Raw genomic sequence first — 19,128 nt, 5'->3', positions numbered from 1 at the left:
TATTTCCTCCCATCTTTCCCTTCCCTTTCCTCTCCCATCGGGTAGATGATGAAATAGGCTCAAATATGGCGATGGCACAAATCTCCCAAATGGCGGGGAACGTGCCTTTGGAGCCGGCCTTCTGATACCTGAATAGATTTGTTTTGAATCGTTAGCGATCGCCATCGTTGGTCAAAGATCTATAAAGAATTATGAAGACTGGTTGGTCGGGTAAGATCTTATTATGAGTCACATTTATGCACAACATATTTATTGTTAGATATCTCAAACCACCAATTGCATCGGTACATTGAAGGGTTCAAATGTGGAATGTATTAAGCATTAGCGTAACTTAAACTCAAACCTAGAGGGGGCTTGCACCGTTCGATAAAAAAATCCTTTAAGCAAGATGCGAACTACCTATGCGAGTTATAATTTTCTAGGGGGAGCTTGAACTTTTCTAGGGAGGGCTAAGACCCCCCTAGCCCCCCCGTATTTACGCCACTGGTATTAAGCACATTTAAAGCCAACCACTTCTCCATTACTATGTCACCTGTAGCAAGTCTTTGGCATGCAGGCTGCAGTTGGTTTCGGTGTTCCGAAAATAAATAAAAACAATCCGTCATCATATTGATTCGATCGCTCACTCTCGCGCAGTCGGTACAATTTCAAGTGAGCCGAGTTTCCCACCCCCTGGCCCATCCTGAACATGCAGCTTTTCAACTTTATTCCCAGAAGAGAAATCGGAGGACGAAGTTGCGCCCTTATTCTAGGCCAGGCTTGCATTGTTTGTTGATTTCCGCACTTCTAAAGCTGACAACACTGCCACCCAAAAACATCGGCGGTGAATCCCCCGGCGGCATGCATTCGTAACGTAGCGTAACGCCGCTCAAGCCCAAGCCAAAAAACGGCTGCTTTTCTGCCATCGTTGGCCGACTTTTCCGTTTGGTCTGTTTGTTTTGTGCAATTTTCCGGTAGTTTTTCGCAGAATTTCCCCGATTTTCCACCTCGAAAACCGTCGCGGATGTTCGTGTAGCTTGTGTGTGAAAAATTTCAAGTGAATCGGTGAGAAGTGGCGAGATGGAGTGGCAATTCGTGATACCGCGGGTGAACACCGAGCTGCTCAACTCGGACAAAAACAACTACTGTGTGGGACGGGTGCTCGATTCGCGGGAGATTCCGGAAGCGCTGAAGAATGCCCGGGGGAGCATGAACGATCCGTTCGGGGTGTTTGACCACTTCGATACGTTCTACTCGGTGATCGATAACGGGCAGCAGCTGTCCGGGACGAATCTGTTGCGGGCGTATGATTTGCTTTTTATTGCGGTGGACCGATTGGGGAAAAAGCTGGCCGAAGTGCTGGGGAAGTCGGATTTGCCGCGGGAAGAACGGCTGCCGGCGCTGAATGCGGTCAAAATGTTGACCTATCTGATGGGAGGGCTGGTGAAAGTGATCGATGCCCATGTGAACGCGGCCAAGGAGGGTTCCGGTCTGTTGAAGAAAGGAGGCGCGAAGAAGAACAAGGACAAGGACGAAGAACTGGAAGCGCTCGACTGGGACAGCAAGAGGAACCGGTGCGTGGTGCAGTTGTACAATTTGTTCCAGCTGCCGCTGGAGAAGCTCTGGGATCCGCCGGTTTGCGAGGAGTCGTTCGTTGAGTAAGTTTTTGAGAATGGGATTGCACAGTGTTTTGTTTACGCTGAGTTGGTGGTCAAAATAGCAGGGCTGGTAATTGATTTGCACTATTATTTTGCTTCTTGGCCACTACCAACCCTGCTTTCTACCCCATTCTACGATAACTGTATTGAAATTAATGTTCAATTCTATATCCACAGCGTGATCTGCGATGTCTGCTACCGGACGTTGGAGCAGTCGTTCGTGAAGAACCGGGCACTGGTGGACAGCGTGTTCCAGATTCTGGGTACGGCCATCAAACGGTACAATCACGCCCTGTCGTTCCCTGTGCGAACGATGCAGATTCTCGAACGGTGCGAGGCTTCCATCGCGCCGATCGCTGCCGGAGTGATGCTTCTGTATGAGGAATTCGGAATCGCGACGATCTACCCGGTGCTGATAAAGGAACTCATTGAACGGCTTGGGGCTGATGCGGCGGATGCCCAAGTCGCTCGCCACTTCAGCCAGTTTCTGCTAGAGTTGGGTACTCTGGCACCGAAGCTAATCATTCCGCATCTCTCGACGCTGAGTGACGAACTGCTTGGTCTAGAATCGTACGTTGTGAGGAATTGTGTCCTGCAGATAATGGGGGAAGCCATTGTGACGGAACTGACGTCGGAAGAACTGACAGACGAATTGAAGGAGACCAGAGATGAGTTCTTGCAGGATCTGTGGAATCACATGATGGACGTTTCGGCTCACGTGCGATCCAAGGTGCTTCAGATCTGGCACCACATCGAGCGGAATAATGCGGTTCCGCTGAGCTGGCGGCACCAGATTCTAGAGAGGGCTGTCGAGCGGCTCGAGGATAAGGCACTGCTGGTGCGGAAGAATGCCATCGCTCTGATCAAGGCGTTCCTGGAACATAATCCGTTCTCTGCTAAGGTAAGTGGGTGGGGTTCTAATCGAGGTGGCCACTCTGTCGGGACTTTAAAACTACCGGGAATATGAGGGCTGGTAACAGATCTCTTTTTAGTGACTTGGTCACTGTTTTAGTTCCACAGGTTTTTTTCCCGGAATTTATCTTCAGATTCCTCGAGTAAAAGCTTAAGGAATACAAAATAAGAATCCCTCCATAAATTTATCTAGATGTCCCTCCACAGTTTTTACTAATAATTTTCCATTAATTTCACCAGCGAGTTTTCAATGGATTGTTAGAGGAGTTTCGCTATAATTTGCTCCAGAAAATCCTTCAGCACTACAACGCTATTTACTTCAGTAATTTCAATTTGAATTGTTCTGAAAATGTTCCCAAGTTAGTTACTCTAGGATAGGAGACCTTATAAAATCCACTCAGGTTTATTACTGAATTTTTCAAGACACTCGCATACGGATTCGTCCCGAAATCCCTATCACAATTCCTCCAGGATTTCGTAGACCGATTATTTGGATTATTCTATTAGCCAAGGATTATTACAAGGATTCAATCTAGAATTAATCGACAGCTTCTCCCAGGAATTGGTCTTAGGATAACTGCAGAACTATTCCAGAAATTCCCTAAATAATTCGACCAAGGATTTCTCATGAACGTTCATCATTTTCCTGCAGTTCTTTAGCACATTTCTTTAAAAAAAAAATCAGGTGAAATCTTTATTGATTATAGCAATGTTAAGTTAATTTAGGGTTATACATACCAGCGAAACAAATTTCTTCAGGAAATCAAGTATAACATTATCCAGGAATACGATCGATTATTTGTTCGATAATTATGTTAGTAATGTATCAATAAAATCTCCCAAGTCTTTCTCGAGAGTCCAGGAATCACTTCAGACATCCATGCAGTAGTTCAGTAGGAATTTCTACAAATGTTTCATTAGAGATTATGTAAGGGTGTTCTTCACAGATAGAGTGCAGAACCACTTGGGCACTTCTTTGATTCACTTTGGCATGCGGAGTTTTTCTCGGACGAATTGTTTGAAACTTCCCAATAAGAAGCACTTCAGTATGACGCATATTGTGCCCAAATATGAGCTCTGTAGCTTCCAAATAAACCCACTGCCGAAGTGAACCAAAAGTGCCAAGAATAGGATCCGGCTCCCTACCTCCCACTTTTGTGGATTTTATCAAACAATTTCTGAAAAACTTCCTCATCAGTTCTCTGAGGACATCCCTGGAAGAATTCCCGCATATTGTTTGAGGTCTTCCTTGAAACGTTATCAAATAATATCTGTGAGAATTCCTGAAGATATGTGAGGAGGAATCACTAGTGTAACTTCTGAGAAATTCCGGATAATATCCTAAAAATGTACGAAAGGGCCTATCTGATTTTGATGGAAATTTTCAGTTAGGTTCTTCTATGACCAGTTAAGCCCTCTTATTTTTACCATTTTCAGATAGGCCCTTTTAAATTTGAATAAAAATACCATTTATAATGCATTTTGCATGCCCGTAAGAGTATGTAGGAGTAATTTACGTAAAAAATAATACGAATAATGAATAATCAAGTTTGTTTACATTTTGCAGTTAGGCCCTTTTCAAATGTTACGCTAAATATGTTCGATTTATGTGTCCCCGTTAGTTTTTTTTATCTCTTTTTTCATGCATGAGGTCCTTAATGTTACTACAGTTAACTCTCCCTTACTCGATATTTCGTATCTCGATATCGAGTTAGAGAACCATAGTAAAAGTTGGTTTTCATGACTACCTCGATAATCCCTTGGATCGAAGTTGCATTGGTTTTGTGTTCTGTAACTCGATGGTCCCTTCAATATCGAGTAGGGTGAAGTTGACAGTATTTTTAAACCGATAGACTATTACTCTACGAAAAAAGCGTGTTTATAAAATGTGCTTGATGTTGCAAATGAGCTAACTTTTTTCGGAATCAAAATCAACTTTTTTTTTCAATAGTACATTGATTGTTTATCAATAGTTTTAATATCAAAACAGTTATTTGACTATTGGATTGGTCTGATGAAAATGAAATCATATTCTAGTAACTATTGCATAGCTGTTGGAGAGAAGTAGGCCATGAAAAAGAACGACATAATTTTTTTTTTTCATTAAAGCCTTCGCTGCTGACAAGTAATTTCTTGGCCTATCTTGATGCATAGGAAATTCCTGCAAGAAAGTGCTTTTTTCGATCGCAGTACGCAGGTGAAAAGAAATGTCAGTTCAAACGGGAGGCGCTGTAGAAAATTTCTGCAAGGAATCGGCGAGAAATTTCTTTGGCGATTCCTTTTTAGCAGCAAATCAGGCTTAATTGTCAAATCGCGTGTTAGATCAGTTTAATAAAGCGAAAACCTTCTAATTATAAACCGTCACTATTTCATTCTCCATTGCGGAGATTTCCCGAAGAAAAAGGAAGAAGTGTGCCGTCGGATAGTTTCCGACCATTTGCAGGTGAGCGAAACTATCAAAGCGATTCCGTGCCAACCTCTGTGCAGAAGCAAGAAGAGCTCCCGAGAAGATGTTCCCGTCGCATTTGGTCCTTCTCCGTTTCCCAGGTGAGCCCGTCCCTGTCAGTGAATCCAAGCGAGCGAATCCTGAAACAATAGCATTCAGCTAATTCGATTTGTCTCTCTCATCAATGTAGCTCTAGGGCTAGTAGTGTTTGATCCTTCGACCTTGACGCTTGCTCCTGGGCAGTGCGTCAAGAAAGCCCGAGAAGTCGTCAGTTGTTTTTCCTCTCTGGTCGTGCGCCTATTTTCTCTGAGTGCTTTTATATAGCCGAGCAAACGAGTGAAGCTGAAAGTGGATTGTTGCTGCTCAGTCAAGGATGACGGATCAATTGGTGAGCTCGTTTCATGTTACCATTTCTAATCTATAAAATATGTATAACATTTATTCGTTACAACGGTGGGATGTAAATATGATTTTTCAACAAACTATGAATGGTTCGTCACTGTGAGCGTCGACATAAACTTTGAATCATGTTAATGTTTATTTTTTTCCAAAACACCTGTTTCTTTTTACCTTTATTTTTGTAATTAAAAAAAACTGAATGGTTCGACACTACAAATGTAGACTTGCGAAAGGTTCACTTTATTCAACAAACTTTAGATGGTTCGCCACTGTAAGTGTCGGCATAAGAATAAGAGTGTTAGGAATGTTACATTTAGGTATTTGTTCATCAAACATTGAATGGTTCGTCACCTCAAGTGTCGGCATAATTTTCCTCTACCGTGCAGGTACCATATTCTAAACGCTTAAGAAAATTTGAAGTTAATTGCATAAGGAAAAGTAGATATTTTCTACTTGGTCGTCGGTATTTACTACCTTCGCATTTGGTAAATATATATGTTAACTTTAGGCTTAATATCGGTAGCATAAACATAAGGGATCAGACAGAAGACATATTTTTGCTAGCTGTGTCGATGTTCCTTATTCTGAACAGTCAACAAGCAAGTGTTCCTAATAACAGACAAAATTGTTCCTAATGATAGACAGCAATAAATCTTCTTGTTTCAAATAAAAACATTCATATTTATTAATGGTTTATAACAACATTTTAACGAGGCATTTTATCAGCACATCCTCGGGCCTTTTTAGCAGACCTGATCGCTCTCTTTGCTGCTTTTTGTTTTTCTTTTTCGGCTTTATCTGCCTCAAGCTTCTGGTAGTACTTCTTGTAATCTTCGCTACTAGCAACTACTGGAGGACGACTACGGATGGTTCGCCTTATACGCCGACTCGTGGCTTGTGTCTTCGATGGAACGCGAAATACTTTATTGAAGCAATCGTTCTGTGCATCAGCAGAAGTAGAAATTGGATGACTGCTTGCAGTAACCCTTGATGGTAGCTTGTCGTTAGAACAGATCTCATCAGTAGTTGTGTTCGGTAGATCTTTTTCATTCGTCAAACGCTTGTTCGAAATGTCTGGCATTTGTTCTGGGACATATTCTTTAACCTGTTCCTGAACGAATCGTGAAAATCCAGACAAATGGTTTTGATAATCACCTGATGACAAAAGAAACATAAATGAAAAATAAATGTTTTGATTTAAATTTGTGTTATTTTACCCATAATTTCTGTTTCGTCAAAACCATAAAATGAATCCGCCTCAACGATATCCGATTGCGTTGGTTTTTCATTTGCAACTTTTTTAATGTGTTTCCACATTTGGAATAAGTTTACATCAATGGTGGGTCCTGCCCAAGAGATGCGTTTTTCATTTTCTTCGAATGTCTTGCGTTGATTTTTTGTGAGATATGATTCCACAACACTCAGGGCAATTCCAGCATGCTCAATTTGATCTTTGGAATACGAAGTGGATACTGCAGGAGCTTCGTCTTGAGTTCCGCTTTCATCTTTTTGGAGAAGCATTCCATAGTTCACTACATCCGGATCAAATGGCACGAGACCACACTTTCTGAATCCGTTTTGAAGAGTACTTGATAAGTTATCAATTTCATTTACAGCTTGTTGAAGTAAAGAAGCAAATTGTGACCGTGGCAAAGGATCTCCAGCTCGTTCAATTCTCCAATCGATCAACATTTTGTTCCACTGAACCTTTAATCCTCTAAAAAAGGACACGTCTAAAGGCTGCAGAACATGAGTTGAGTTGGGATACAGACAAATAAGAATAATTTTGTTTTCTCGGCAAAACTCGTTCGTTTGATAACATACATGGGACTTATGTCCATCAACGAAAACGATAACCGGAAACGTCATTCCACATTTTACAAGCCATGGATGAAACATAATAATAAAATGTCTCCTGTGTCATCCAAACCACTATCGCTCTTACCTGCTGCCCAACCATCCGGCATATTTTTCACAATGTCAGCAGGCAGTCGCATTTTGTACGGATACAAAACCAATGGGGGAGCCAATGTACCAGCTGCATTGGCACAAAATAATACTGTGTAGTTTTCCTTTTCGGAATTGGCGTTCGATGTGTGGACATATTTTTCTCCACGCTTGGCAAGAACTGACTCCTTAGTTGGCACTAGATGTATGCCTGTTTCGTCCAAATTGAAAACGGAAGCCGGATTTCGAAGAATATTCTGTAGGTTTTGTGCGCATATGTATGTTGACACTTCGTTAAACCATTTCCGAATCTGCACCTCGGTAACCGAAGTCCGTTGTTTGGACAAAGCGCTCGGGATCCGTCTCGAAATATCCGGATGTCGTTGCAAAAACAACTGAGTCCATTTTCTTCCCGGGGTGTTATTTGGGAAGACACCCGATCTTCCGGAAAGAACCATGTACTGACCTACCGATATTCTTAAGCGGTTTGTGTCAATGGGAAAGCCAGTTTTAGCTGACCGCACAATATAATCCACTATGCGATCCTCATCTTCTTCCGATAATATAGTTAGCTTTCCAGGGCGTTTATTTATTGTCGGATTTTTCACCTTGGAGTGGAGAGTACTGACAGCAATTCCGTATAGGGCTGCAGTGCTTCTTATCGTAAACCCCTTCTTGACCATAGTAATGGCCCTCTCCAGCTTCCACGGGTCGTGCACGGTGATTTTTTTTTGCCGCGGCATACCTGTTCATTAAATGGAACATTTAACAAAAATTAGTGCCGATCGTTGAACACTTGATTTATTAGAGATTTAACGCAGTAGTTTCATAAATTTGTAAATAATTCAAAGATATATTCTTACCGGTGGGTTTCCAGCAGCTACGATTTGAATTTGAATATATTTTCAACACAAAATAAAACAAATGTATTGACCGGCGCCTTAGTGCACAGGCTAAGCGGCCATGTTTTTTTTCACGTTTGTCAAAGTCCGCACTTTATTTTGCGTCAATTCGCGTGAAATGTTGCCGAAATATATATGTGTCCTGGATACCCGAAGAGAAAATATATAGCTGATGTAAGTTATTTAATTTTTCGTGCCAAAATTTCGATTAAACGATTGAAATTAATAAGTTTATCCTAAACTGTTCAGAATATGGAACTGTCTATAATATGGAGCTCGCACGGTACATAGAAATTGTTCATATCAAATGAAAATATTATATTTACATATAAACATGTTTATATCTCACAAATAATTATTTCTCATGGTCTAATCGCTTATCAAAGTGAATCCTGTGACCCAACTATCCTCCCCATTAACAAACATCCCTCCCAGTAACCTTTGTGGAGATGCAGAGGCTAACACGGTCTCCAAATAGCAAAGGTTACACACTAACATTCCTTCCTTCAATCCCACCTGACTACAAGCACGTGGCCGGCGCCGTTATTGACCCTGTATAAATAGAGGCACTGAATTATGCACACTGAAGAAGATTATGGTCAATCCCAGCCTAACTTCTAGTTGATTCTTTGTGCATTTTCACTGACTTCGGTCAATCACGGAATAGCAACCATTGATATGTGTAGTCAGTCTAAGCTAAGCTAAGCTCATCAATGTAGCTCTAGGGCTACCATGGGAAATGAAGGGTTAAGAGGGCATCCATCATTGATTTGAGGATTTTAAAAACCACTTTTTTTTTCGTTCAAAATCAAGAATCTTGCCATGAAAATGTGTTCACTGTATCCCATCCCCCAATCGAAACACAGTGAACACATTTTTATTGAATAATTTTTAGTTTTAAACAGAAACCCTGCTTATGAAGTTATCGATGATAACGGTGATCACAATGACCGATTATTGAACGTTAGAAAGCTAAGTCTCTACCAGCCCTAATATTAATAGATACAATGCTAGTAGCAGGTCTCTTTATAGAGACTTGGTCGCTGTTTTAATGCAAGTCTCTAAGAAGTTTTTAGTTCTTAAGGTCGGTCTCTAAAGTGTCTATTTTAACCGAAATGGTATTTGAAGCCAACTATTTTTTTTCCTTGTTTAGCTTTCAATGAAACCTAGTGGTGGTAGTTGGTCCCTAGTGATTTATCCTACCTCCGTTCTGGTCACGATCTTCAGATTATCGTGATTCGTCAACATTCGTATTGATAAAGTGGGGGGACATGGTTGAAATGGGGTTTGAAATAAACGAATGTCAGAACAGGTATCCACCGGCGACGCCAAACGGACCAACGTAATGTGGTGTAATTTGGGATTTGTAGATTGAATACTGATATTTTTTGCCAAGCATCAATATGGGTGACTTTCGAGGATAGCGAAACGTAAGAGGGGTTAGGACAAGGTTGTGGATTTACTGGGTAAATCCATCACATTGGGGTTATGACTCTGTGTCTTATCAGGAATAGGGTCTGATTGGTATGGTAGTATGCAATAGAGTTCGGAATTGATAGACAGACTTTGAGGAAAGAAGTTTTGAACGTAAGGCAGCAGCACCTTGGATCTTGGAGAGTTGGGCAGCTGTTCATGCTAGGTTACATTACGTAGAAAGTGGAATCTGTTTTGCCGTGCACAAATTATGGGAAGTATTTGAAAATGTTTTCTTGTTCAGATTGGGTAACGCAAGAGAGGATTTTTAGCTCTGCGTTATATTAGGAGGATATTATAGTGCAGGGTCTACTGATGACTGTGTATTTTAAGGGTGATCGAATGAAAGCTTGTAAGTAAAGTTGCCGTTGAATTTGTGCAGTTCGTAATTGTTTTGAAATGTTTGTCGGACAATAAGAAAATTTTCTAGGGTATTTGTTTGGATGCTAATGCATTATATTGTTAAATCTAATTGTTCGTATCACACGCGAAGCATAGCATAACCCAATGTATAATGAAATTAGATTCAAAGAAAGGATTAATAATTGATCACTTAAACTTTACGCTGCAAGATATTCTTAGTCGTTTTTCTTTTCTTCTGATGTACAGGAATAAATGGTATATTTAGCTAAAATAATGAACAATCATACGCATAGAGCCTACGGGTCATGCAGTTAGGATTGAAATTAAAATAATATTGCGCATTTCTTTCACACCACAGGTTTATCGCAGAAGTTTTTACATGTGCGGAGGCGTTGGTAGAGGTGCGCGATTGCGTCGAGTCGGGTCGGTGTTTTCAGCGGACTCATTTTTCGCAAATCGAAGACTGAGTGCTCTGAGGGCATCAACATGATTCGATGAGGTCCCACACTTTTATTTGCGCTTTTGCACTTGTAAATGTCTTACTAAATAGGAATACTTTGTGTTAGGGAAAGTGCAGGAGAATAAAATATAATTCATTAGAATTTTCTGATAGAGGCAGAGTTCACATGTTACTTAGGTATTTAAAAGCAAATGAGAACCACATTAAATAATAGATAAACACTAATGCTCATATTTTTATATTTTCATTTCATCGCGGTCCTCATTGCTCGAGCGGAGACGACGAAACTCGAGGTGGATAGAATCAACGCAACTACGACACGGAAAAGAAACAGATGAGAAACTATCGATACATTTATTCAACTATAAAAACCACGTTTTAACGTAATGACTTTATTTCTTCTCGTTTCAGCAATCCAACAACCAAACCATCTCTACTATCTTTTCATTTCCTCTTCGTTACATTTATAGTCCGTCTAGCACTGAATCGAATGACGCATTCCGCTTTTTATTAGCGATGTCTTTGCTGTACGTTGAGCATGGTGTCGGAGGTGGTGTGCTGTGTAGAACATCGGATGTTCTACACGGCACGCTACTTCCGGCATTTTGTTTGGCGTGCGGGATAGGCAGTGCTAGTGATGATATGGAGGCCGCTATGCGGTTTAGTGCCAGAGGGACTATATCTATTTAATGTATCTGAAGCTTGTGGGACCGCTTTAATTCCGGCGCCTGCTTGTGGAAGATCCCGGTGTGCTAAACGGTATAGGACATGTTAACGGGGGAGGCTTGGTAGGTCCTCACCCAGCCCGTGTCTAGATGGGCGGATAATTGTCTGCCAGGGTGTGGATTGAGCAATTACAATTACAATTACAATTTAGCTTTCAATGAAACCTAGTGCAAAATTCTAGAGGGTCCAGAGAATTCTCAGGAACTCCTATGAAATTATTTTCTTCAGGATTCATTCTTTAGAAATTCTGGTAATTTTTCTAGAGTTTTTTTTTTTGTACAATTGTCAGGGACTTAAGGATTCCTCGACTAATTCTCCCAGAAATGACTGCAGCGATTTTTTAAGAAATGCTTAGAGGAATTTCTCCAGAATTTGCTCATTAAACACTTCAGCGCTACTGCATTCAGTAATTTGCACTGGAATTTTGCTGAAAATTTTCCCAGAGAGTATTCCAGGATGTTGACTACTATTTTTTCTACCTGTATCTCCAGTTGTTACTCCAAAGATTCACAATCACGGTCGATACCTTCTCCTATGTATGAAAAATTTGGCTAATAAGAAATGCAGTTCTAACAGGATCATGTGGTGACTGGCGGGAAGAGCACACATGATAGAGACAAACCATCTCTGACTGCGTGTTAATTCCCAATATCAGTCATCGATCGATAGAACCGTTCGGTTTATTGCCGTCAGTATAAGAGCACATTGAAGCCTCCTGTATTTTGCCTGTGTTGGTAGCAAAGCTCAAAGCTTTGAGCCAACCCTTTTCCAGTAGAGAAGCTAGGCAAAATACAGGACGCTTCGACGCTTACTGACTTTAAAATGGCTTGCTCAATTTTCACCACCTAATTAAAAATTTTCAATCTTGTCGCTCCCTTGCGACGCCTATGCACCTATTCGTTTCCATCATTTGCTTCTATAGACTCCCTTTAGCTTTGAGTCGCATGACCGCTATAGCCGTAAAATAAAATAAAATATGAAGAATTAACATAATTACCGTCAAGCTACCTAGCTATTCTAGTTTGCTTTAAATTGTTTGGAAAAAAATGATGTACCTTTCAGCATTTAAAGTTTCAACAAAAGAGGGATGGCATGTACCTAAAAGCTCATACATTTTAAGTAAAAAAATAAATAAATAATGGGTGGGGAAAAACGTTTATACCTAGTGTTAATATATAATGTGTGCATACGATGGTTTTCTTCAAGTCGAGTCTAGTACACGACACTGAAGACGGCCTTACAGTTGAGGTCGAAATACGCGTATCTGACAAAGGATACTAACTCTAGTGGAATTAAATGGTTTTCTTCAAGTTTTCTTAAATTCGGTTTTTTCATCTACTTATAGGTATTCTACTAAACAGCTCGAAGATTTATTACCGAAATTAGTGATGCATAACAAAAAATTGTGTTTGCAAATTTCATGTTTAGATCACCTTGTACCGTTCTATGTGCCCAGTTACCGTGCACACTAGTGCATCATTTACCTTGCACTCATATTAAGGGTATTCAAATCTTGGTTTACAGTAAAGGCCAATCGGACCATCGGAATCCAGCAATTTCAATTGGATTATGTTTCATACAATAGTTTAAGTCTTATTTTGCATGCTCAGTAAAATCAGTATTTTCTACAACTACGATTTGTATCACAACGTTGTGACGTGATCGGACCGGCAACGAGTTCGCAAATTTATTCATTTCAATAATTATGTTATGGAAATTTTCCAAAACATACCTAACTGCTCAGAATTTCTTTTCCAAGATCTTTGCAGTAGGATGTTCCAGAATTTACAGTTTTTTTAAATTCTCTAATAATTTTTGTAACATTTCCTGGAGTCCCTAAAATGATACATGGAAACAAATTTTGAGGACTCCAAGTCATGTTTCCTTAAACAATCTTAGGATTCATGCATTTCCAGAGTAATTCTTGAAGTTATTATTAGAAAAAGTCATGGCCACAATTACTTTCAGTAATTTAGTAAGCTCTTAAAATTCCTCCAAAAAATATTTGAGGAAATCTATTAAGAACTCTTCTAGGAATTCCTAAATCAATTTGACCAGGGGTTCCGCATTAATTACCTCAAGATTTTTTCTATAAGTTTCTCTAGCATTTCATTTGAGGGTTACTCTTGCAGTTCCTCCAAACATTTCTCGAGTAATTTTTCAAGTGAAGCTTGGGAACTACAGTAATATTACAGTATTTCCTCCGATCATTGCTACACAATATATAGTATATATGTTTTAATATTATGTAAAAAATAAAGTAGGGTTTATGTCGATACTTGTATTGACGGACCATACAAAGTTTGTTTGATAAATACATAACCGTAAAATTGCCACAATAAAAATGTTCATCATAAGAATGAAACGAGCTCACCAGTTGGTAATCCATCTTCGAATGTGCAGTCGCATCAGCATGCTCAACACACAAAAGGCTCACTCCGATGACGTGTCGAAACGAATCAGCTTTCTTAGGACTTCTCCAAGCACTCTTATCCAATAATTATCCAATAATAATACCCAAAAACAATTCATGAAGGCTTTGAAAATCTCTCAAAGATTTTTTGGGCGAATTCCTGAAGGAATCTTAGGAGGAATCTCAAAAGTAATTACTAAAGGAATTCCTGGCTGAAATCTTATGCCTCTCTTTCCCATGTTAGCTCCATTGATTTTCGACGAACTTGAGAAAAATCGAATCAGCTAAATACTATGCAATATTTACTAGAATATGATTCCATAGTCGTCAGATCAATCCAACAGTCATCCAAATATTTCAATGATAAAACTATTGATAAACAACAAATTTATTATAAGAATACAACCATCATTGTGAAACTAACTTCATAAAATTTAGCCACTTTTTCCGGGAAGAAATAATCGATCTAAGTTGTGGGAAATAAATAAATAAAGCACATCTGGACGAAAAGTTTTGTAGGAAATTCTAAGAAATCCGTTAGAGATGTCCTTAACGAGAATCTTGAAAGAAGGCTAGGGAAATCGATGGATGAATCACTGGATAAATTCCTGGATGACTTAGGACTTTCTTGAAAAACACAAGGGAAAATCTTTGGAAGAATTACTAATGGGAACTTTTTAGATAATTTCTGCGGTTATGCTTTGTAATATTCCAGGTTGAATTGTTGAAGGAATCTAAAACTAAATTATTCCTTAAGAAATCTAGAAATAAATCACTGAATGAACTACTGAAGAAATGTACGAAGTTATATCTGGAGGAAACTTGGGGCAACTACACAAATTCATTTCTGATAGAACTCCCAGATAAAATCATTACAAATTCAAAGCAAGATTTATAGAGACGTATTTCGTCAGATTCTATGAGGAATCATACTCTTATCTCATGGTTCCTGATACGTTTCTCTATGTTGTATTGGTTCCTGTTTGGTCTCTTTTTAAGTTTGAGTAGCCTCCCCGTCTAATTCAATTCCATCACTAATCACAATCTATTTTCTCACAGCTCTCGCTAGCCGAGTTACGCACCCAGTACGAGGAAGCGGACAAGAAGCTCCAGGAGATCCGCAACAAGATGGTCGAGCAGGACACGGCCCTGAAGAAAACCGAGGAGGACTGGGAGGATCTCACCGTGCAGATGTTCCCGATATTCTCCGAAGAGCTCTCGCGACAGAACTCCTCGGAAGAAGGCACGCAGATAACGGGAACCGATGCGGACGTGGAATCGCTGGTTAAGGACATCGGGACCATTATTGAGGGTCAGCGGTACAAGGAACTGCTCGAGCTGGCGTGTAAGGTGGACTATGCAATTGGGAACACCGAGACCCGGAAGACGTTGAACGTGGAGCAGCAGTGCGTTTACTTCCTGACTGTTCTGAAAAGCTATTTTATTAACAACCGTCACGGGACGAATCTGAACGACGAGTTCCAGAAAATCGAAAACGAGGTGAACTTCCTGAAGGACTCGATTCGTTTCTCGGAGATCGTTTCGGACGCGGTGCCAAAGCTACAGGACATGTTGATGTCCAAGTCGCAGTCGGATGTGTTCGAGGCCATTGACTTCTTCACCTCGGCGTACCTTTTCGGAATCAAGGGAACCGAGTGCGGAATGCAGCAGATGCTGTATCTGGTTTGGTCATCCGATGCGGACAAGCGAAACAGCGTGGCGACCGCTTACAAGAGAGTGTTGCTGGAGGTGGATCTGGAAGGGAGGGCCAAGAACGTGAAAGTCGTTCGCAATCTGTGCCAGTTCATGATCAACCTGTCGATGGGACATTACACGGCGATGGAAGTCCTGGTCAAAGAGTGGGTCGAAAGCGGTGACCTGGACGCCCAAATGATCCAAGTTATGTTCGAAATTTACACAAAGAAACTGGAGAACGTAACAGATTCGGAATCCCGTCAAGCACTCCAACTGCTCATCATGGTATCTGCCGGGAAGCCTTCAGTTGTCTCGGCCAATCAAGCGCTGCTGGAAACTATCGGATTCGAGCAGCGAGGAAGGAAAGATCCTCGAATCTTCACGGCCACCCTGATGCTTCTGATGAACTCCATCCCCAAGCCGAAAGACGGCATCAAGTACTACAAACGGTACGAGGCCAGTTCCCCCATCGTGGAGAAGGTGAGCGACGTCTTCGTCAAGCTGTTCTTCAACAGCAAGGTCTCCAATTTCGACACCATCGGGAACAAGACATTCGATTTCATCTACAAGATGATCAACACCCCGGACGTGGTCAGCCAGAACATTCTGGTGACGATCTACGAGAAGCTGCACAATCTTGCTTTCAAGTTTGCCGACCAGGACGAGAGCTTGCGCCTCTCGCAGGACTCCCAATCGCAAATCCCCGGCGCCACCCAGGAGGAAAACGTTCGCGCCTCACAGGCCTCTCAGGGTACCTTCCGTAAGAACTCCATCACGCTACCCACGTTCCTAATCGCCCGGTTCATCCTCATCATCGGTTACGTCGCCATGAGGCAGATGATCCACCTGGACATCGACGTCTACAGCAATCTCAAATACCGCCAGGACCTTAAAGAAGAGATCAAGAACCGCAAGAAGAAGAACGCCGCCGTCAGCAAGAACACCCCCAAGCGCAAAACCATGAGTATGAACGAGTCGGCCAGTAACGCCCTGAAGAGACTTTCCGGCGCCAACAGCAAGGAACAAGAACAAGCCGAGGAGGAGGAACTGCTGAGTGGTGCCACCGCCGAGGACACCGTTGCCGAAGAAATCACCTACATCTGCGAAACGGAGATGCTCTACAACAAGGAATCCATGCTGGCCCGCTTCATCCCCACGATTATCGAAATCTGCAAACACCCGAACCGGCACAAAGACGACTTCCTCCAGAAAGCCTCCACCCTAACCCTGATCCGCCTGATGTCCGTTTCGTCCACCTTCTGCGAAAACAACATGCCCTTCCTGATGAACATCCTGCAGCACACGAAGAACAACCAAATCAAGTGCAACATCGTGATCGGTCTGTCGGATCTGACCTTCCGCTTTCCTAACGTGATCGAACCCTGGACCAGCCACATGTATGCCACTCTGCACGAGAAGAATATCGAACTACGTCTGACCGCCGTCAAGATGCTCTCGAATCTCATCCTGCACGAGATGATCCGCGTCAAGGGGCAAATCTCCGACCTGGCCATGTGCATCGTCGACCCGGTCAAGGACATCCGCACCATTACCGAGCAGTTCTTCAAGGAGATTGCCAACAAGTCCAACATTCTGTACAACGTCCTACCGGACATAATCTCCCGCCTCAGTGACCCCGCCCTCGAGCTGGAAGAGTCCAAGTACCAAATCATCATGCAGCACATCATCGGTCTCATCAACAAGGACAAGCAGATCGAATCGTTGGTGGAAAAACTGTGCCTCCGGTTCCGGGTGACCAGCGAACAGCGCCAGTGGCGGGACATTGCCTTCTGCCTGTCGCTTCTTTCGTACAACGAGAAGACCATCAAGAAGCTGTCGGAGAACATTGGCTGCTTCAAGGACAAGGTGCAGTACGACGAGATCCATGCCTCGTTCAAGACCATCATCAGCAACACCAGCAAGCTGGCCAAACCGGAGCTGAAGGTAAGTGGTTACGCTTGTTATTGCGTTTGAATGGGAGTAACGTATCCGATGGGTGGAAATGTGTTAGCGTGTTGGTAATGAGGAAAGCATCAGTTTGGTTACCCCACACGCAAAGAATTGTCTTTTCAGTCGTTGAATAACGGTGATTCAAATTCGATGAGTGAATTTCCACTTACTCACTTTTCGAGTAATATCCAGTTAAGTGGACAGGATCCGTCATCAATGTGAGAAGTTGGTTTGGCTGATTGTGCAGCATTACGTTATCTTTAGCCTCAATAATCCATGATTCAATCAGTTTATACGTTCAAATTTAAAAGAAAATTTCATGAAAATCTAGTACTGCATTGCAGATAGCAAATGTAATGCAATGATACATTTTCTTGATCATTGCTTCGATTTTGAACAAATAACTAGTTTTAATAATTTGCAAAACAAATATGATTGTTTTCCTCTTAAAGATAAAATAAATATCAAAATTTGTATGATCAAATTGTATATTTGATTTGCTTAACGGCCTTCACTCATCTTATAGGATAATTCAAAAGTTAGTGAAATTCAGGATTGTCTTATATATGTACCGTAAGCCGGGGCCAAATTGATCACTATTTTATAATTGTTTGTTATACAGTGGGATTCCGTTTTTGGCATGTTTCGTTTTTGGCATGCTCCGATTTTGGCACCCCCCGATTTTGGCAACAAAATGGATCCGTTTTTGGCAACATTTTTCAATACCATTAAAATTTGTAAATTTTTGTAAATATTATCGTGTCTGTTGCTTTAGTCACTTGAAAAGCATGTCAACTCAACACCGATTATATTCCAGATCTCCATTTTCGTCGATGTTTCCCCAAATCTCACCAACTACTAAGGACTCGCGTACGCGCTTATTTACTTCAGAATGGTCATTGGTCATACATAGGCAACGTTTCATGACACCTATAATCTCCACCAGTATCTCAACTTAAGACCAACCTCTTTTCATAGGCATTCATATTAAGTGACCAGCCTACTTGAGTCTGCCAGTAGGTGATACAATAAAAAAAACACTGTTTTTCAGATTTGGAACAGCTTGTTCGAACAAAGCACCAGCACCGACATAAGAGCAACGAAAAATCTATGACTCACACAGAGTTACAATCATAAATTTTGTCTCGCTGTCTTTATTATTATGGATTTACATACATTGCGTGTGTAAAAACACACCGCAAAAATAGATACAAATATGTACAGCAAAATGTCGTGTATCATAACTTTTTTTTTAATTTCGTTATATAACATGACAAATTCAAATACAGTCCAAACTACAATTTATTTTCAAAAATACCATTGAAGCGTGCGATAAATACGACTGAGAGTGTTTTTACTTTTTGTCTGTGGTATTGGAATGTGTATATTGATCTTTCTGCGTCAACTATTTAAAACTACGTTCTCACTTTTCTATAGACTCTATAAGGCGTTAGATTTGTTAAGAGACTTTCCAGGATTCTATACAAGATTGTTAATCAACATCATCAAAATGTTCCTTACGAGCTGAGTCTATGAGTTTCCTAACTGTACCCTGGAGAATGCTTAAGGGATTCTTCGTTCTTGTGGGACTTTTCAGAATTTTTTTTCGAATTCATGAGGATATCTGCAGATTCCAAGTGGACACTGAGAGCTTCTTGAGGGATCTTTAGAGTGTATAACTGGTTATGGAAGATTATGTCCAAAATCTGGTGATTCCTAATAAACTCTAGGGCGTCATGTAAATTTCTTATGAGAACCTGAAGATTCCTATGAGGTTCTTGAGGTTTCATAACAGGATCCTGTAA

The 19,128-nt window shown here is 41.1% G+C and overlaps 1 protein-coding gene across 2 annotated transcripts in view; it reads left to right on the top strand.

The window, feature by feature from the left end:
• The first annotated feature begins 858 nt into the window (after window positions 1–858).
• Window positions 859–19,128, top strand: part of LOC5565144 (condensin complex subunit 1) — a 28,340-nt gene continuing 10,070 nt past the window's right edge. Inside the window, exons 1-3 of one of the 2 annotated variants that reach the window (XM_021838324.1) lie at window positions 859–1,637; window positions 1,815–2,538; window positions 14,738–17,317. In XM_021838324.1, the coding sequence (XP_021694016.1) occupies window positions 1,060–1,637; window positions 1,815–2,538; window positions 14,738–17,317 (3,882 nt within the window). In that variant the 5' untranslated portion in view covers window positions 859–1,059. The remainder of the gene's footprint in view (window positions 1,638–1,814; window positions 2,539–14,737; window positions 17,318–19,128) is intronic. The other variant, XM_001649459.2, reaches the window with a different exon arrangement.

This window comes from Aedes aegypti, chromosome 1 (assembly GCF_002204515.2).
Source record: "Aedes aegypti strain LVP_AGWG chromosome 1, AaegL5.0 Primary Assembly, whole genome shotgun sequence".
In the NCBI taxonomy this organism is placed as follows: Eukaryota; Metazoa; Arthropoda; class Insecta; order Diptera; family Culicidae; genus Aedes; species Aedes aegypti.
Note: the sequence above shows the minus strand (reverse complement) of the source record. Positions and strands in the feature narration are given on the sequence as shown.